This window comes from Plasmodium berghei, assembly GCF_900002375.2.
Source record: "Plasmodium berghei ANKA genome assembly, chromosome: 5".
NCBI lineage: Eukaryota > Apicomplexa > Aconoidasida > Haemosporida > Plasmodiidae > Plasmodium > Plasmodium berghei.
In genome coordinates, this window is record NC_036163.2 from 344,896 (window position 1) to 365,952 (window position 21,057).

Below are 21,057 nucleotides of genomic sequence, written 5' to 3' on the forward strand. Positions count from 1 at the left end.
ATTTAAAACAATAAAAATTAGTTATTTTCGAAGCATGTATCAATTACATTGTATATTGAACATAAATATAGTTTTTATATTTATCATTCATAATAATAACAAAATAAATGCGTCACTCAAAAGCATAAATCAATAAAATATATTGCGTATTTGTCTAATAAACTATAACTCACATGTATTTTCTTTGTAATTATAAAATCATGCAAAGGAGAAATGCATAAAATTAAGCACATAAACATTTATTCAATATATACGCAATTCATTGAAATGGTGAAATTGTCACTATAAGAATGAGTATATAATACATACATATTCACATACTCAAAGCATATGCACTATTTTTATTATTTTTTTTCTATACCTTAAAACATTCCTTGAGGCTATATATATATATATATATCAGATTAATATATATATACAGTAATAATCGTTGGTTTCAAGAAATTGTGAAACGTTTTATGCACCAAGTCGTATTAAAAATTTATGTTCATTTTTTTGGTGATGCATAATAAATGCTTTCTTTTTTTCTCTTTGCACTTTTAACTGTTTTTTTAATATATATACATAAGAAATATGCGCATGATATTAAATTAAATTTTTATATATGCATAAATAAATATATATTGGAAACAATATTGCTTTTTGTAAATATTTTATTTTATTTTTTTTTTGTCTACAATTTCATTAAATATATATATATATATATTTGTTTCCCTCTTGAGAATGCATAAATAATTGCAATTGAATGCGTGCAGTTTATAATATTTATTGTGTGCAAGAAACAGCTCCTCAATTTTTTTTTAATTGTTAAGTATTCACCAAAAAACAAAAAATAAATAAATAATATAAGAAATAATACAAAATTATGTAATAAAATGAATATATCAAAATAAACTCTGTATTATGTAATTATATATTAAAAATTAATTATATATAAAAAGATAAAACTGAAAAATATATTGAAAGTTTAAAATAGCGTGTGCACGCATAATATATATAAAACACAATATATTTTTTTTTATTAACGTACATAAATAAATACAGATTATTTTCTAGGTTTAATACTATAAGTACATAACTTTTTTTTACGTCTTTTTTTTTATTTTTTTTATATTATATTACTGAAAAGCTTATATACACAAAATAGTAAATACTTCATGCCAAGACATACATATACTTGAATATGAAAAAAATATATATATGTTAACTGTTAAAAAATGTATAAAATATATATTATGTAATAAGCGAAAAAATGTGAATATAAAAAAATATAAGCATATACTTTAAAGGCTTTAAATACACTTCTCATACAATGTATTTTAAAATATAAAATTAAAAAATTAATTAAAATTTGAAAGTTTTGTATTACCAAAATACAAATACTCTGAAAATACATAAGAGTATATAAAATATGGTACTTGTCCTATAAAGTAATAATATATATGTTAATAAATGAATAAATAAAGTATATATGTACATAATAAATGCCTATTATATGTCTTATTCAATAAATGATAATATGTAAATTTCCTTTTAGAAAATATTATTCAAAAAATGTTGTGGTTATATATTATTAGTGTTAATGCTACGTGTTATAGCATATTGCATTACATAAAATCGAAACAAACGAAAAAAGCATGCAACATAAATTTATCACATAATTATGTATATAAAATAAATAAATAATAAAAAAAATATCATATATATATATATATATATAATACTCATAATATTATACATAAAATATATTCATTTTTTAATTTATTTCTTTTTTTTAAATAAAACATTTCCTTTTTCCTTACAAATTATATACATATAAATATAATAAGTATAAGTATATAAATATTAAATAAACGACCTCATAATAATATAAAAAAATGCAAACTATTATTGAATTAAAATTTTTTAAGTATCACATGAATAATTTTAATACCAATTTGAATAGAGAAGGGAAAAACCTATGCAATAATAATATTATATATGTAAATTGATTATTACGTATATATCAAATATAAAAGAAATATAAAATAATTTAAGTACGTACATAAAATGGCACAAAACATAAGTATATAAAAAATAAATATTATAGAAAGGTTGTTATAAAAAATAATAATTATATGTACAAAAATAATAAAAAGCACGGCATATATTATATTTCATTGCGGGCTTATAAAAATTTATATTATATTATATTATATTATATTATATTAAAGAGGCAGGGCTATTCGCTATTTATATTTATAATTATATGTAATAAATTACTTGAGGTATTTTATTGGGTATTATTTTTTTCGGAGCATGCGCATTACATGAATTTTAAAAATTAATAATGGTATCGAAATATTTATACTTATAAAAGTACGGCATCATATTTTATTATAATAAAGTCCATTTTTTTTTCTCTCTACGTTTGAACATATAATATATAATATTTATTACTATATATGACAATCGCAATTGTAGAATTGTTCCCTATGCGTGCGTACCTCTATAGCACATGTTTGCCCTGTATATATATACATATATATTCTTTAAAGGTTTTTTTTTAATAATTGATCTACTAATTTTTTCTATATATGCAAATATAGTATATATAATATGTGTTTTATTTATTTTTTTTAATTGCTACTGCTGGCAAAATAAATATTTTTAAAAATTCCTTATAAATAAAAAAACTCCAAAATATTTTTTTTGTTTTCTACTCGTTTTTATCCAATATTATAAAATATTTATATTTTTGTATAATTTCAATTGACGAAATACATAGTATTTTTTAATATGTTATATTTGCAGGTACATTTATATAACATATAAATAATAGTATACATATTATATATATTATTATAAAATGTTTGAAATGCAATATTTTTTTCATTATAGAAAAAGGAATTCAATTCAAAAAAAATATACGCATTTATTTATATCGAACAAAAAGTACTTGGTAATTTTATTTTATCTTATATATGATTGATTATACTATTTTTTAATCATATTATCATTTTTATAAGTTTATTTTATTATTTCCTTCTTTTTGCCATATATATAATTTTTACGAATTTGTTATTTATTGCTTCATCTCAAATTAATTGTTTTCAATTGAGTAATTAGGTTGGTTATATATTTTTTGTTATTAACGAATCTCTATATATAATAGAAATTTATATCTATTATGCTTCGTTATTATATCGAAATCGGTAATATAATAAACAAAAAAGGAAAGTTTATATGTATAAAGTTAGGGCGTATACAAAATAAATTGTAATTTTAACAACATATAAATAAATTTATATATAGGACCATCCTGTTTGTTCTTTTAAAAAAAATACACGCTTAAGGTTTCATATCTTTGAATTATTTATCATCTTAAAGTGTGACATAGTCAAATGATTATGTTGAATAAAAAAATGCATATAATAGCAAAAGAAAACCATTTTAGTGTATTTTATGAAAAATTTATGTGATTTGTATAAGCCTTATATCATTTTTTTTACACAAATATATTGTTTTTGAATAATTAAAAATCTATAAACATTTAGTTATACATTAATCTTCCGTTTTTAAATGTATAGTAATAATATGGATGAATATTGTTTTAATTAAACATATAAAAGGCCCATAAAAAAAGTACAAAATAGTTAAATAAAGCATTGCAAGGATATATTTTTTATGGTATAAATAGCAATTTTATTAATATATATTCCTACATTATTCATTCCCATTTATTTTTAAATAAATCATATTAAATAGAATAACATATAAGTATGAAATTGCTTGGAAAGAAAACAGTTCCATTTGTTGTAATGGTAGTGATGAGTATTTCATCATTATATGCGAGTGTTCGCTAAAAATTTGCACGCATATATTTATATAAGCACGTTCTTATTTAATTGGAAGCTTAAATTTTCATGACACTTTAAATTGCTAAGAAAAACAATTCTTTATTATAGTTCAAATGGTAATAATATTTCTCAAAGTTATTCAATTTTTCGATTTTTTTTATTTTTTCATTATATTGTAAACTATCATTGGCCTTTTATTTCACATTTTTACACACCCTTAAAAAATTGTAATCTGATAATTTTTAAAAGATTTTCCATTTTTACTAATAAAAAAATGCAAGCACATAACAATATAATGAAAATGAATATTATATTACATTATATCATATTATATATAATTTTCTAAAACCAGGCTATATTCTTATTTTTGTTCTACTCAAAATTATTACGTTGAAGTTGTATATATATGCACGATTTTATGTGAATAAAATATTCACATTGATAAATATATTATATGAACGGTTAATATTTTTTTTTCCTTTTTTTAAGAAATACTTATCCTTTGGCTAGTTTCATAAATAAAAAAAAAACGAAAAAGTATACGTATTATTTATTTCCATATATTTGATAATTTTTTATCTGTTTATATCGAGTTCCTAACAATTTCTCTCTAATTTTCTTAAGCAATATTGATAAAAATGTAGTGTTTAAAAATAAAGCATTTTTTTGTCTGTATGCTAAAAAAATGAAAATAAAACTTCTTATAATTGTTTTGTATTTCATATTTATGAGAATCAAATATGAATGTTTAAGAATAAGAAGAAAACAGTATTTTAGTATATTAAATAAAAAAAATACAAATGTAGCCAAGAACAAATTTATTAATAATGATGGAAAAGATACCAAAAATATAATTAATCAAAATGATAATAAAAAGGAAAGTAAGTTTATTCATTATGAAAATAATAAAAAAATATCAATCGACCCTTTATTCGATTCAGTTTGTAAGAATGTAAGTGTTAGTGAAGCCTGCTTATATAACATGCAAGGGTTTTTTAATAAAATAAATTTTAATAATGAAAATAATAAATTATTTTGTGGAATATTATATGGAAAATATGAAAATGATAATTCTGTAAAAATTGAAAATGTATTTTTTTCCACAAACAGCTCTCAGCATGATTATAATGTAGATTATCTTCTAAATAGTAATGATCGAGAAAAAATGGACAAATTAGCAAAACTATTAAATTTACAAGTTGTTGGATTCTTTTACGCTTATCCAGATATTGGTATAGACTTAAATGAAGCCAATCAAAAAAAAAAAAATTTTATAAAATTAAATAAAAAAATTAAAACATTAAACCATGATGAAAATGAAATATTTATACCAATGGGAGGAAAAGAAGTTTTTTTAGCATTGAAAGTTATGAAACAAGTTCTGACCGAATTTATCAGAAAAAATAAACACGAAAAAATAACAAATAGAGAAGGAAAAAAAAATAATGAACAATATACAAATCATGATAATGATAATCTTTCACATAAAATAAATCATAAAGACAGCAAAAAAAGTCTTGAACAAATTAATATGGAAAATAAAGGGAAAAAAAAAAAAAAAAAATATAATGAAAACTTAAAACCATTTATTATTTTGTCTGTTGGAATGAATAAAAAATCAAAAGGGATTATTGTTGAAGCATATGAAATGAATAATGATTTAATCAAATTAATAAACAATGATATGGTTAAAGATATTGAAAAACAAAATAGTATATTGCAATTTGAAAATAAACAAAATGCAAAGGAAACAAAAATAAAAAACTTTGATAGTGAAATAGATCTTATGAACGAACTATATTTAAAATGTAAAAATAATATTTTTATTAAAAAAATCGAAATAAAAAAAGTGGACATTTTATTTTGTGTAAATAATGTTCCTATATTTTCTCATAAAAGTAGTTATAACTATTTTTTCCCTTATCCAAATAATTCGAATTATTATATAATTCTTCAAAAGTTTAATAACATAATAAAATCATTAAAAAATAAAACCGACATTGTAAATCTTTTTAAAGATTTTAATTTTCTTTTTTTCTTAACAAATATTTTTTCAATCCAAGATGATTTACCTTATATTTGCAAAGCCATAAATAATGCAAATAATTCATTAGGTATACCAGATCAGTATATACAAATTTTAAAAAACTTGTCCAAAAATACAAACTTCCTTATTTAAAAATTTTAAATTGTAATAAACGAATAAATTAATATATTATTATGCGAAAATAATTGGTTATAGTGACTTATGCAAATTGTTTAACTTTTCATTGCTCATATAAATTGTAGAGAGCAAAAAAAACGACCAAATTATTTCCATATAATAATATATCTGTGTCTTATTCTATTTGTTTTTTACTAAAACTGGCAAACTATTTTTATTCATATTTGTTTTTAAGTTTATATTTGAAATGTATATCTATTTATTTTTTTTATACACACAAACAAATTATTTATCCTATATATAAATTTTTGAAATTCATTTTTTTTATATTTTTATTTATTCTATACGTAAAAGAAATGCATATATTACTATGATAATTAGTCAAATCCATTCATTTATTTTGCCAAAAATATTATCCTTTTTTTTATAGTTTTAACTTTATTTTAAAATTGCACAACTTTTGAATATTATAAAATTCATGACCAATTTTATTATTTATAAAATATAATGTATACAAAGAAGTATATCAAATAAATCAAAAAATTGAATATATGAAATAAGCTCAGGAAAATTATATTAACATAATAAATTAAGAACTAATAAAAATTGCCACATTATTCCATCATAGAATAACAAAATGTAATGTGATAACTATTTGTAAACAAATATCTAAAGAAACTTCTCATGAATATATTCTACACATATATCCATAGTATAAATAAAAAAAAAAAATAAAAAAAACGAAATAAACATTCCCATCAAATATAGTCCCGTTTTAAATATTTACATTGCATATATAAAAATTAGCACTATTAAAATAACATTTAATTCATAATATAATATGTTTTAAAAAAAAACGTGAAAAAAAGTAATTGAATAAAACGGAAAATAATATCCCATAGAAAAGTCGATATATTTCTGATTTGGTTGTCTCTCTTTTCATTTAAAATGGGAAATTCACTATCACAAAAAGAAATATCCATACTTATCCAAAAGACAAAAAAAAAAATATAAAAAAAATAAACACAGGAAATATTAACTGGATGCTAAAATTTGAACCGCTTTTGTTATTTTCATTGGTAGAATACGCTCAGAATTTAAATTCATATTATCTAAATGTATTTGTGTATTTGTATAAAACGTGTTTTGTGAAGGAAGCGGGAAATCACAATAGCTCGCATCATTATCATTCTTTTTACAATCATATAAACAACATATACTAAACAAACTGTCAATAAAACCATATTTTAATGATTTAATATATTTTGCTATAGGATCATTCATGTTTTGTTTTCTTTTTTTAATTTGTTCTAATTTATCTCTTAACATAGCTAATTTATATTCATCATTCCACTGTTGTAATATTAAAAAAGAATGAGATCCCATTATATATTCACCCTGGGATGAATTAAAAATTATATTATACAATTTATTTCTATTACAACCAAATAAATTATTTTGATGATGCAAAGGGTTTTGATTAAATAAATTATTCTCGGATATGCTATACTCATTATTAGAATCATATTTTTTTTTGTTGTACATATATTTATCATAATTGCCATTTTTGTATTTCATTATTTTAGATGCAATTACATGCTCTTCTTCATCATATATTTTTACTATAGATTCTGTTTTTAATTCCTTTTTTAACTTGTCTATAATTTTATCAAAAATTTGAAGTATTAGTTCCATATTATTCATTTCGATGTATTCACATTTGAATAGCTTTTTCATTAACTTTATTGTATTTTTACCAGTATTGCTTTTTTTTAATTCTTTTTCATATGTATCAAAAAAAAAATATATATCACTATAACATACTTGTCCTATAGTGTGTGGGAAAAAATTTATAGTATCTATTTTAAATTTTTTTTCACTAATATCTAAAATATCCATAAATTTTTTTGTATTCATATATTTTCTTTTTAAATTTTCTTCCTTTTTTGAAATTATATATTTTTCCAATATTTTGTTCACTTTATTATTTTTAACAATATTACTCATATTCTGAACATTCGATAATTTGTCCTTTTGCTCAATTGAATCATTGGGTTCCATTTTGGTGTTTGCTTTATTTTTTTCTTCATTCTCTTTCTTTTCCCTTTTTGCATCATAACCCTTTTCTACAACCCCTTTTCCTTCCCTGTTTCTTTGCTTTCCTTTATTTTTTTTTTTTTTTTTTAAAACAGGCTTTTCCTCTTTTCCTGCCATTTGTGTTTCTAATATATCCCTTTCCTCTGATTTCGAGTCTTTTTCATTGTTTTTAGATTTATCTTCTTCTTCATCCTTTCTTAATTCAGCATCTTCAATTATTATAACATCTGCTTCAAGTTTTGCTTCATTTTTCATATTTTCGGCCTCTACAAAAACTGAATTTTCTTCATCAATCGCGATTTTGCATCCTTCTCCATTTTCTATTTTGCATTTTTCTTTAGTTTTTACTTTGGGGTTTTCGTCAGTTTCCACTTTTATCTCTTCTTCTGTTCCCGTTTCATTTTTTTTCACAATGATAATTTCTATTTTTTCTTTCTCTTCATCTTGGCCTATTGTTTTTCTTTTTTTCTCATCATCATCTCTGTCAACCCCTTTCACATTTTCTTTCACAATATCTTTAGTGAAACTTATATCATCTATATCCTTTTTCTTATACTTTTTTTTGTCTTTTATTACATCTTTTAGTTTATCACTGTATATTTCTTTTTCTTTATACTCCTTTTTTTGGTCTATCCTTTTTCCACTTAACTTCTTCTTCATCTTCTTGAATCCCAAAATTAAACCTGAAGATTTCCTTTCGTTGTTATTTTCTTTTATGTATATTTTTTTTTTACCAATTGTGGTATCATTAATATTATTTTGTCTTTTCTTTTTCTGTTTAATTTTTGTTTTCATTTTTTTTTCAGATATTTTCTTTTTTCTCATACCATCTAATGAACCCTTTCGTATATTTTTTTGGGGACTATTCAATTCAAAACTTTCATTATTTTTAAAACTTTTTCCTAAATTAGTTAAATCATCTTTCTTATCGAAGCTATTATCTTCATTATTCGATTTGCCGTTTTCAAGAATATGTTCATCTTCATTTTTTTTTCTTTCTTCTTCTTCGGCTTCTTTCTCTTCTTTAAGCCGAATATTTATATTCCTATTGCAGGTTTGTTCGATTCCATCATTTTCTATAGCTTCTGTAAGCTCACAAAATAAATTCTTATTGTAATCGTTACTATTGGCGCTCTTATCATTATTACTGTTCTTATTAGTGTTACCGTTTTTGATAAAATTTGTTATATTCATATCGTTGTTATAAGCTTGCTCATTTTGTTCATTCTTATCAATGATATAATGGCGGTTTTTTATCACACTTTGCATATTTTCTTTATCATTAGTTATATAATTTTCATAAATGTTGTCAATTCCGTGAAATAGACCGCGGTCTTTTATTTTTTCATTATTGTCCAAATTATTAATAGGGTCATTGAAATTTTGTGTGGAAGGAGTTTTGTTTATTTCTAAACCATGTTTATCTATATCATTGGTTTTATTTATTTCTATTTCCAAGGGTGATAGATTAACTTGCTTTGGCTCAAGTTCAGGTGTGTTTTCATTTTGTGTGGAAGGGAAAGATTCGTGACTTTTATGCTTTAAAATGCTAATTTTGTTTATTGATTTTTTTTTAGTTCCCTTCTTAATTTTTTTTTTTTTCTTTAACTTTTGAAATTTTGAAGATTCTCCTGAGTGTGTGCTTGTGTTATTCTCATTGTGGTGAAGAAATATAATTTTTGAATTTTTTTTTTTTACAACTTGGGGTTTTAAATATTTACTATTATCATTGTTATTATAAATATTTAATTTTTTTTTTTTTTTTTTTTTTTTCTTATATTTTGAAGAAACCACTGATTCGTTATCAGTGTACAAATTGAGATTATTCGGAATGTTTATGTTTTCTATATTTACAGAGACATCCCCTATTTTTTTTATATTTGTTTGTTTTTTTTTTGATTTTTTTTTGGTGGAATTTGTTACATAACTTAATTCTTTCTCTATTCTTTTACTTTTTTTTACTTCATTTATTGAGGACTTCATATTAATTCCTTCGTGGATTTTGTGATTATTTGGCATATGTGTTCTATTCATCCTCTTTGCATTTTTGATTTTAACCTTTACATTACATACTATGTGTTTCTTATGAATGCTCTACAATATGAATGTATTTTTATAATGTCTATATGTTAATGGCATATAAAAATAACAATTTTTCATAAAAAATGTGTAATGTTTAAATATATATATTGTTTTATTGTCTTTAAGGATATTAACATATGCAACATGGATTTATAAATTATTAATTTACAAAATACCCAAATATAATGCGATTATTTTAATTATATATATATTTCAAGATTATTATTATAACTATTCTTAATAATAATAATAATTAATATAGCTAGATCTCCCTTTTCTGAACAATTTTCTTTCTTTTTGATAATTTTTTTATGAATGTTCATAAAAAAAATATATATAAATAAGTACATAAAAAATATAACAGGTAAAATATGTAAAAAAAAATAAAATAATTTTACATGACAAATTAATAAAATATTGAATGAAGTTGCAGCACAAATTGAAAACAACTAAATATAAATAAAAAGTAAAAAAAATATATGTACAAAATAGCTTTTTTATTTGTATCTTAAGAAAACCAAAAATATATAAATTTTAATTCTCTATTTTATTTTTTCCTTTGTCTATTTTTATGTGTGGTTGTTTATTTCCTTCTCTTTTCAGTATATATATATAGCTATATTTTTGTATTTATATGAGTTTTTTTTTTCATAAATATATATATTTAAGGATTTTATATGTAAAAATTAACGAATGCAAAATTGAGTTTGTTTTATATAATGTATAATAAGTGTAACATAAAAAGGGGCCACATTTTTATATAACTATACAAATTTCTCTGCATATATACAAAAAATATGTAAAAAAATTATGAGAATAATATTTTGGACAAAACAAATTTAGGCTTTTATGTTATTTTCATAAGAGAGAAAAAATATATATATGTTCCAAACAAAATAAAAAAAAAATCAGGAAAGGAGTAAACTGATATATATATGATACAAAAATCGAAGAAGACAAATTTATGAAATTTGGGGATTAATTTTTTTTAACGAATATCGATTTACGGTTTACTGCAATGTGCAGGATATTTAAAAAAAGTGCACATACAATATTTGGAATTGTTCATTGGTTGTCTTTTTTGTATCTGTCCCTCATCAATGTAGTTACATGCTCCTTAACTGGCGCTAAATTATGATTGTATATATAATCTATGTATATTTCAATATATCTATTTCTCAAAAATTTTCTATTTAAATTTTGGCAAGCATTCCTTGCTTCTTCAGCATCATCAAAATAAACATATGCGTGACCCGTGGGTTTATCTTTTATTCCTTTAATTATATGAATTGGATTTTTCTGGTTTGATAATTTAAAAGCACTAAAAAATTTTTTTATTTCATCTTCGGAAACATCAAATGGTAGTCCTCGCAGCTTTATTCTTGGCAAATTAACTTTATCTTCTTCTATTTTACCATATTCACTAAACCCTCGTATGTTTTTTAAAAAAGGTATATTATCCTTAAGTGAATAAGTAACACACATTTTGTTTGTGTTATGCAATTTTTTTAAAGCATTTACATATTTCCTGTTTTCAAATATTTTTAAAAACATTTTTACCCATTTAATTTATTTTCCTATCAAATAGCATTTAAAATTTGTTTATTTCATCTGTTTTAGTTGGTGATCTTGGAAAAAATAAGTGACCAAAAAAACTGCATATGCATATATATATTTGTATTCTACCATTTATGCTTAATTCTCTATGAAATGGACTTATATTTGTGAATGTATATTTTATTTAGCATATACAAAACACAATATTTAAACAAAAGTGATTGTAATTCAATTTAATGTGCTTCATATGTATAAATATTTCAAAAAAAAAATTTATGTAATAATGAAAATTGCATTTTCCATTTAAAAAAAGGTATACAATATATTTAGTGTATATATGCATATATAAATTTATATATAACATACGCATATAATAATGTGAATTAAAAAAATGAAAATAATTGTTCTTGACTTATTAATCGACTTGGAAGGATGAAAAATAAATAAAAAGTAATAATAACAATAATAATATCGAAAGTATTAAGAAAAAAATACATTTTTTTTTATTTTAGAAGGAAATAACTTGTAATCAATTGTGTGCCAATACTATCTTTTATGTGTTTTAAAATATGTTATGTTTCTGAATAAATATAGGCGTTTTAGGGATTAACACATATATATTCATACATTTTCCAGTAACAAATAAACAAAAAAAAAAAAATTATATTCTACACAGAGATAATAAAATATTTTAGTTATAAAAGAATGGAAAATATTAACATGGAAAAAAGCAATAATGAATTAAAAAAAATAGAAGACGAAAAAAAAATTGTAACAGGACAAAATTTAAACTTATTATTAGGGGATTTGAAAATGATGACAGCGTATGAAATGTCATCAGAATGGAAAGATACAAATATGATGAATGAATGTTTTAATAATTTTTCATGGTTTGATTCGAGAATACTTAAAAATATACAAAACTATTTAAATGCCGATGAAGTAGAAAGATCAAAAATTGACTATGCATATAATTCTTTATTTCCTAAACCAATTGATATAAAAGATACAAAATTAAATATGATGTCACTATGGATAAAATCAAGGATACATTACAACAATACTTTTTTCCCTTTACATTTATCTGAATATGACTCATAAAATCTGAGCATTCACATACCGCCCCCTTTTTCCAAAACTTTTTTTTTTATAATTTAATATATGGGCATGTATATTTTTACCTACATTTTTTATTGTACCTTTTTTGCTTATTTATTTTCACGTTTTTTACAATTTTTTTGTTGCAACTTTTTATAGTTGTCTTAGTCAAAAGTAGAGACAAGTGAAAACGATTAAATAAAAATCTCATAAAAAAATCCCCAAATAAAATTTATATAAATATGTAAGTCAAGTATGTACCCATAAAATGAAACCCCCCAAAAAAAGGACATATATAAAGAGTACTACTCAAATTATTGTTTGATTAATTTTATTTTGTAATTCTTTAACATGGTCATAAAATTTATCAAGTACAAATAATGGAACATCAAGTGCTTCCTTAATGTATGAGTTTGCAGCAAATTCATTTTCTTCTGTCTGTTCTTTGCCTATTAAAATGAATAAGGTATATTATTTTTTATTTTTTTCTCATTTTTTTTAAGCCAATACTACACATATTCACTAATTGTAAAATAATAAAATGTCAATACTCGCACATAATGAATAAATATGCACAAATAAATATATAACCTGATTCATGTTTTATTTCATTATGTGTCGAAAAATTGTGAGGTGGAGATATATTTGCAAATGTACTACAAAAAGATAAATTTACAGAAAGGGCAGGGAATAAAAATAAATATTCCAATATATTATATATTGAGAAAATTTCTTCAAACATATATTTTATTATATATTTAGCTTCATAATGTTGAAAAAGAATAATATGTTTTTTTATATTTATAGTATCAGAAGAGCTTAAATTGTTGTCAGCGATATTTTTATTATCCTTGTGCATCTCATTTTGAATCGAATTATTTTCATCTTCAAGGATTTGTGTTTTTATATTATCATCATATGGTTCCTTTTTATTTTTTAAATTATTATTATTTTCTATATTATTCATTTCTTTTTCCATTTTTTTTTTTTCTTTTTTTTCTCTTTTACTATTTTTTCTATGTTTTTCATCGTTGATGGTGTTGCTATTATTGGATAGGTCAATCTTTTCATTCTGTTCGATTTTTCCAATTTTTGAATTATCTCCATTTTCTAATGCACTATTTCGATTGTCTTCACTTAGCTGAATATGATCAATATAACTTGTGTTTTTTTCTAACAAATTTACGAAATAATTTATTGTTATTTCTTTTCTTTTTTTTTGTCTTTTTATATTTTCTTGTAAATTTTCCATAACTTTGTATATAACCATAATTATAATAGATAAAAATAAATTCAGTTTATAAATATCTAGATTAATTTTATTTGCATATATAATAGCTTGAATTATTATTTCGATTAACAATTTATATTTTTTTGTAAATTTTGCATTTTTTGTATTCTTATATAAACAATTAAATATTTCTTCGCTAATTAATTCATGGTGATCATATGCATTTTTTTCATTAAATAAAAATTTTTTTGTTTTGTTTTTTAATTCAGATGATTTTAATGCTATACTTTCTTTTTCATCTTCACTTATTTTTTTATTACCTTGCTTGTTCATATTTTTTTCTTCAAATATTTTATCCTTTTCATTGCTTAATAAACCTAATGAGAATATTTTTTTAACTTCCTTTTTTTCTGTCTTTTCCTCAATTACAGAATAACAATTTGAGTCGAACAATAATTCATAAGAATTGCAAAAACTAAAAAGTTTATGAGTATCTTTTTTTACTTGTTTAGCATTATTAAAAATGTTTAGTATTTCTTCTAAATCTTTTATGGAAAAAAAAAGGGAAATATCTTCACAGTAATTATTTTCCATAATTATTTCCTCTTTTGCACATACTATTATTTATTCGTTATTTTAATATTTATTATTATATTTAGGTAAAGTTAAAAACGTGTGTTATTTTATAAAAAGACTTTATGCTAACTCAAGGGAATGCATAAAAATGAATTATTAACAAACCCAATTGCTTTTCTCCATCCCGTTATTCTGACCGCTGTTCCGTCTATTATGGCTATTTATTTTATTGCTATTTTTAGGATATCAACAAACAATTAATAATGCATTTTCAACTATTTTGCGTTTTACGCACATCATTATTTGTTCATTGATTCAAGAAACAATTTTGAATTATTACACATATGTTGTTTGTAATAAAAAAAGAAAAAAATAATCTTAACAGTTTAAAAAAATGCACTTTTATTATATTGCTAGTCATAATAATATGCACAATTTTCATAATAAATTTTATGAACACGCAAGATGATTTTGCATTTTAACATGATTTAGTAATATATTTTTCGAAAGGGGAAAAAATGCAATATATATATAAAATGGAATATCCTTATTTATAGAAAATATTAATTATAACACAAAAAACGTATGCTTTAAAAAAGACGAAAGTTTATAATTTTTTTTATGTATAATTTCTATAGCACAAAAATTATAATTATTAATCTAAAAGTAATATCTCTAAGAGAGAAAAAAAATGAAATATGATGTTTTCATAAGCAAAAAATAAAAATAATAAAATTATTAAATTCGAAAGGATCTTTATTTATCATTTTTACAATATTTTTCACATAAATACATATGTATTTTAATCAAGAACAATTTTTTAAGAGTATTTGTTTTATTTCCCTATGTCAACATTTATTACATTTCCTCTACTGATTGAATATCAAATTGTGACATGAAATTATTTATGTATCATGGTTTAAGATTATTATTTTTTCCCTTTTTTGTTAGAGGGAAATATTAAAAAAAGTAATCAAATAAGCTAGTAATAATATCACGAACCAGTTTTATCAATTCTCATATTTTTATTTGTATAGGGTATTAAATTGGCTAGCCATATGCATACACACACATATATAATATATCATAATTGTTAATATCCACCTGAAAATGAAAAATTATAGAATATACCTTTTGAACGTTTTTAAAAAGTCATTCCCTTTAAGAATGATCAGAGAAAAACACACAAATTCAAGTGAGGGCACAGGAAAATCAGAAATGGAAGAAAAATTAATGCAGGCAAGGAAAAGTAAAGAAAATACATTTATAAATAAAAATAAACAAAAAATATTTAATAATGAAAATAATAATATAAAAAAATTTTTAACAAAATATAATATATATATAACATATTATAGTGGTTTTATATTTATGTTTTCTGTATTTTCATATTGTGTTGTTAACTTGGTGTGGATGTTTTTTGAACAACCACCCCCCTTAATAATCGTAAAGGAAAATGTTTTAAAAGATAAAAAATTAATAGATGAATATGAAGAAATAATATTTTCCAAGTATTGGGCTGGATATATTAATGAAGACAGTGCTCGAATTATAATTAATATCAAAAGTAAAAATAAGCGCGATAAAAAAGGGAAAATTATTAGTAATTTAATTAAAAAAAATAATGAATGGATTATAAAAACATTAACATATTATAATGTAAAAAAAAATGACAATTTACAAACAGATGATTTGAAAACATTAAAACAAAGCATGACAAATAGTAGTTTATGCCCAATAAACAATGACAGTTTTGGGTGCAAAAAAAGTAACAAATAATAATATTATAAAAACTTGTATTCAAATGTATACTACAAATATTTTTTTTGTGGTAAAAGTGTTACATAAATATTATGCTAAAAATTAGAAATAACACAATTTGTCTATTTTATTTTTTCCAATATATTTGTCTCTATATATTTTATTTTATCCTAAAAAAAAATAAATAAAATAAGTAGGATATAGTAAAAATTATTACTGTGGATATTTAACAGCTTTTTGGTAAAGCAAAACTTTCAAGCAATTAATATGTTTCTATTTATTCATTTAGTTGTTTTTCATTTTTTTTTTTTTTTAAATTAACATCTTTTGATTTGTTTTTCCAATCCATATACTCAATAGTAATAATCTGTGTGTAAAATAAAATTATAAAATAACTTTGTGTACATATCTCAAAAAAACTTCACCCTCTTTTAAATATTTTTTTTATGAAAAAAAGTGGAAAATATTACCTTCCATTTAAGCTTATTTAATATGAAATACTTAAGATTTGTTTTGTTATTTATCTTTCCATCAAATGTGTAATAATGTGTAAATCCATTAACTTCAATATAAATCTACAAAATACCATACAAATTGCGTTAATAATAATAAAGTGAATATTTAAGCTGCTGATAAAAAGAATATATAACTATACACATGCATACAATGATATATCAACTTTTTATGATACCTTTTTTTTTTTTAATGCAAAATCCAACATGTATGGGCCTACAGGAAATTCTTTATCCACATTTAATCCTATTTCTGTGAAAATTTTTTCAACTTGTTGTTGCATTTTCGACACAGTTATTGTGTTTTTAATATTTTTTTTTTCAAGTTTTTTTATAGCGTCTTTATAATTTTCTTCAGTTGCCCTTAAAAAATATAGTACTATGTGAAGCTAAGAAATTTATTCATTCGTAAAAAAAATAATAAGATGAAATAATAAGATAAACAAAACAAAACCAATATACAATGGGGATACTTAATTCCACAATAGTTAGTCTCTCTTTTTTTATTTTATTTAAGTACCTGTTTCAATTCGTCATTTTTGAGCTTATGCATATTATTTATTAACAAAAACACGATACTTTTTAATAACTCACATAAAAACTTGTCTTTTACGGAACCACGAGCTAGCCAAAGTACGATGGAATATGAAATATTACACAAATATTTTATTTCAAACCTTTCATAATTTGTATATACGTGTAATTTTAGAAAACTGGAATAAATTTCATAATTCAAGTTAAGTACAGATAGACTTAACAAAATAGTGGTTAGAACACCTTTGTCCTGAAAAGGTGAAGAAATAAACAAATACAATAACGTTATATTCTATTTTTCCCTTTTAATTATAGATCTTAAACTTTAATCTTTGCATTTAGATAGCCATGTAAGGAAATTCAAAATTAACCAAGTGTACAAAAAATGCATATATATTCGCTACCTCATCAATTATAGGAATAAAATGCTCTGAAATCGTCTGGCATATTTTATTGACAGTTATAAAATCGTTGTAATTATATTTGTTAAATATATACAATATCATAGAAAGATCAAACAAAGAAAAGCTTTTAACTAAGTTATTTATATAATATTGTGTAAAAAAGGTTAAAGCGTTGAGATCTAAAGACGATGTTTTATGAAAATCAATTAATATTTGTGTTAATATTCTTGTATTTATCACCGGTTTTTTTGTCATAATAATTTTTACAAAATTATTATATAAGGAATATTTTGTAAAATTTAATTTACTAAAAGAATGTATAATTAAATATATTTCATCTATGTTAAATTGGTTTATATGGCTTTTTAATAAATTGCTAATATTATTTAGTATACCTTTTTCTTTCAAATCAATCATTTGTATGTTCTTCACTAAATATATTAACTTGTCCTTATCAATTTCTTCATCTGGGATATCATCAAATAAATCGTTTCGAATATTACTTACATTTCTGCTTATAATATATTTATTATAATTTATAATTTTATATTGTTTTTGTCTTGAGGCAAAACATAAAAAATTTTTTGAAACTAGTTTTTTTATTGCTTTGTTAATCATCCTTTGGAAATGTAGATAGTCATATATGTTTTTCCATAATTTATTGCATGAACCAAAAAAAAAAATTTAACACAAATGAAAAGCACCGCAAATAATTTATCAAAAAAGAAAAAAAAATATGAACAATAGCTCGAAAAGTCAGAAAAAAAAAAAAAGTATAGAAAAGTCCAAAATGTAAGGTGAAAAAAACAGTATACTAAATAAAATAAAGGGGAAAATTCAACAATGCGAAGATGGTAAATGATAGAATTATAAAGAAATGTTTACCATATAAGTAAAAAAGAAAACAAAAATAAATAAACAAATGCAATACATATTTGTATGAATGAGGGTAATAAATATAAAGTTGATTTCTTAATTTCATAGTTTGTGCAATACCCAAGTGTATACAACTTTCTCAAATGATTATATTTTTTTTCCAGAATTTCCTCTTTCATTTTTTTAACAATATTAATGGGCATACATAAATACAACTAACCATATGCATACTATGTGTATTAAAAATTATGCATATGTTTTTCGCTTTTTTTGTTATTTCTTTAAAATCTCTAAACCAAAAATAAAAATAAATGCTCTCAAATTATATAATAATATATGGATAATATTATATGAATATATAAAAAGTAAAGAAGATATAGGACTTGAAAAAAATAGTGAATAAGGCGATGTATTTCTGTGTATTGAAAAGTAAAATTAAAAAAAACAATTTGAAAATATGTGGATATGTCCATAAAAATATTCACACAAAAATTGAACAAAACGAAAAGAAAGTTGATATTATTGAAAAGCTATTGGAAAGATATAAGCATATTCGAAATGAAGATAGAGTGAAATTAATAAATAGCCATTTAGAAAATGTTAAAGAAAAAAATGTTAATATAATATACGAATTTACAAAAAAAAAGGAAGAAAAAGAAATAAAAGAAGAATATGAAAATAAAAGAAAAGCCAAATTATTAAAATTAAGAAAACCTGCTTATTTACAACCGAAAAATGTCAAAAAAAAAATTAATAACGAATTTACGATAGATAATAAATATGAAGAATTAGCATGCTCAGAAAAAGAAAAAGAATTAAAACCTATTGAAAAATATACACTTATTGAGGATGTCTATAAAGTATATATTTATAGTAAAGCATTTTCACTATTAAATAATAAATATAAAATTAAACATAAAATAAGTAATGACTTTAGTTATGTTATGATTAATTCAATAAAAAAATATCTTTTAGAAAAAATAAAACCAGCATTAATAAATGAATTTAGTGTATATACAAATCCATATATGCTTCTAAAAAATTCTTTACATAACCTCATATTACATCAACATGTCAAAAATAGTTATGACGAAAGTTTAATAAATGATTATATAAATAAAAAAACAAGTATAAATATTTTAAAAATAAATAGTGCAGATGTACCTGCCGAAGTATATGAGCCTCTAGTTTCATTCCATGGCAATATACATTACAACTATAATTCCCAAGAAAAATTTAAAGCAAGCATAAATACATTTATCAATATTTTAGATATTATTAAAAGAGGGTATGTAAATTCAGAAAATAAAATTGAGCAAAATGAATCGATTAATAAAATGAAATATAAAGATATGTCTATCTTAATAAATGATATACTAAAAAAATTACCAGAAAATATAAAATACCCATTTGAAAATTACCCTTTTGAAAATTTAAAATCATTTAAAACAAATATAAAAAAAAAATATGTTGGGGGTATTAAAAATAATAAACCTCAAAATATAGAAGATGAAGAAATAAATATTATAAGATATCCAAATTTACAATCTGTTTCTCATTCGTTGCCCAAAGATAAAAAATATAGAAATAATGTTATACATGCAATTAAGGTTTTAGAACGATCGAAATATTGGGATTATAATAGCAAAATAAAAGCAATTAATACTTTAATTGAAGTATGGAATAATATGAATAATAGTGACCATTATGAACAAGTTTTAGATAAAGCATTACCTCCTATTTATTCAAAAGATATGTTACGAAAAACAAAAACACGAAAGGATACATACAATAAGGGATTATCATATATACAATCTTTAACTACACAAAAGCCACTTCATATTCGTTCAAAAAAAAATTAGCTATCTTTAATGCTCTATATCATAAAAATAAAATTCTTGTTTCCCCTTTTATTTTGTTTTTTTATTCCTAACAAACCATGTTCATATAAATTAGTTATAAAAATTTTAGGAGTTATTCCTGCATTATTATTTCTCACAAAAAATTTGAAAACTTTAAAAAATAATATGATAGAATATAAATATGCTACATCTCCCTGTGCGCAGTTTTAACACATATAACCCTCTTCTTAAAAAATATAAAAGTCATATGTTTTACAAAACATTGTTTTTTGTGCCCACAAAAATAAAATATTAAAGCGAAAATTATTGTTATTATTATTGCTTTTACTATTTTTTTATATAAATAAGCACAATTAATTAGAATAATAATATAGAACATTTTTTGCGCTAAATAAATATTTTGAAATAAAAAAAAAGGAAACTAGTCTTATAATAGTAGTACTATAAATGTGGTGAAAAAAACA

General features: G+C 21.5%; 8 protein-coding genes across 8 annotated transcripts; 4 read left to right on the forward strand and 4 right to left on the reverse strand.

Annotated features, from left to right (window-relative positions):
• Positions 1-4,524: 4,524 nt before the first annotated feature.
• On the forward strand, positions 4,525-6,018 carry PBANKA_0508200 (conserved Plasmodium protein, unknown function; the record flags this gene model as incomplete). The annotated part of the gene is made up of 1 exon (XM_034568322.1): positions 4,525-6,018. The coding sequence occupies one exon, from the start codon at positions 4,525-4,527 to the stop codon at positions 6,016-6,018; it is 1,494 nt and encodes a 497-aa protein (XP_034420323.1).
• A 1,020-nt stretch (positions 6,019-7,038) lies between these two features.
• Positions 7,039-10,134, reverse strand: PBANKA_0508300 (conserved Plasmodium protein, unknown function; the record flags this gene model as incomplete). The annotated part of the gene is made up of 1 exon (XM_034568323.1): positions 7,039-10,134. One exon carries the CDS (start codon positions 10,132-10,134, stop codon positions 7,039-7,041), a length of 3,096 nt encoding a protein of 1,031 aa, XP_034420324.1.
• A 1,113-nt stretch (positions 10,135-11,247) lies between these two features.
• On the reverse strand, positions 11,248-11,736 carry PBANKA_0508400 (RNA-binding protein, putative; the record flags this gene model as incomplete). Its single annotated transcript, XM_034568324.1, has 1 exon — positions 11,248-11,736. The coding sequence occupies one exon, from the start codon at positions 11,734-11,736 to the stop codon at positions 11,248-11,250; it is 489 nt and encodes a 162-aa protein (XP_034420325.1).
• A 708-nt stretch (positions 11,737-12,444) lies between these two features.
• Positions 12,445-12,840, forward strand: PBANKA_0508500 (ATP synthase-associated protein, putative; the record flags this gene model as incomplete). The annotated part of the gene is made up of 1 exon (XM_034568325.1): positions 12,445-12,840. The coding sequence occupies one exon, from the start codon at positions 12,445-12,447 to the stop codon at positions 12,838-12,840; it is 396 nt and encodes a 131-aa protein (XP_034420326.1).
• A 306-nt stretch (positions 12,841-13,146) lies between these two features.
• Positions 13,147-14,662, reverse strand: PBANKA_0508600 (conserved Plasmodium protein, unknown function; the record flags this gene model as incomplete). The annotated part of the gene is made up of 2 exons (XM_034568326.1): positions 13,147-13,286; positions 13,429-14,662. The coding sequence occupies 2 exons, from the start codon at positions 14,660-14,662 to the stop codon at positions 13,147-13,149; spliced, it is 1,374 nt and encodes a 457-aa protein (XP_034420327.1).
• A 1,092-nt stretch (positions 14,663-15,754) lies between these two features.
• Positions 15,755-16,423, forward strand: PBANKA_0508700 (conserved Plasmodium protein, unknown function; the record flags this gene model as incomplete). The annotated part of the gene is made up of 1 exon (XM_034568328.1): positions 15,755-16,423. The coding sequence occupies one exon, from the start codon at positions 15,755-15,757 to the stop codon at positions 16,421-16,423; it is 669 nt and encodes a 222-aa protein (XP_034420328.1).
• A 104-nt stretch (positions 16,424-16,527) lies between these two features.
• Positions 16,528-18,473, reverse strand: PBANKA_0508800 (RAP protein, putative; the record flags this gene model as incomplete). The annotated part of the gene is made up of 6 exons (XM_034568329.1): positions 16,528-16,575; positions 16,728-16,772; positions 16,876-16,980; positions 17,097-17,306; positions 17,438-17,701; positions 17,856-18,473. 6 exons carry the CDS (start codon positions 18,471-18,473, stop codon positions 16,528-16,530), a joined length of 1,290 nt encoding a protein of 429 aa, XP_034420329.1.
• Positions 18,474-19,138: 665 nt separating this feature from the next.
• PBANKA_0508900 (conserved protein, unknown function) lies at positions 19,139-20,593 on the forward strand (the record flags this gene model as incomplete). Its single annotated transcript, XM_034568330.1, has 1 exon — positions 19,139-20,593. The coding sequence occupies one exon, from the start codon at positions 19,139-19,141 to the stop codon at positions 20,591-20,593; it is 1,455 nt and encodes a 484-aa protein (XP_034420330.1).
• Between the last annotated feature and the right edge of the window lie 464 nt (positions 20,594-21,057).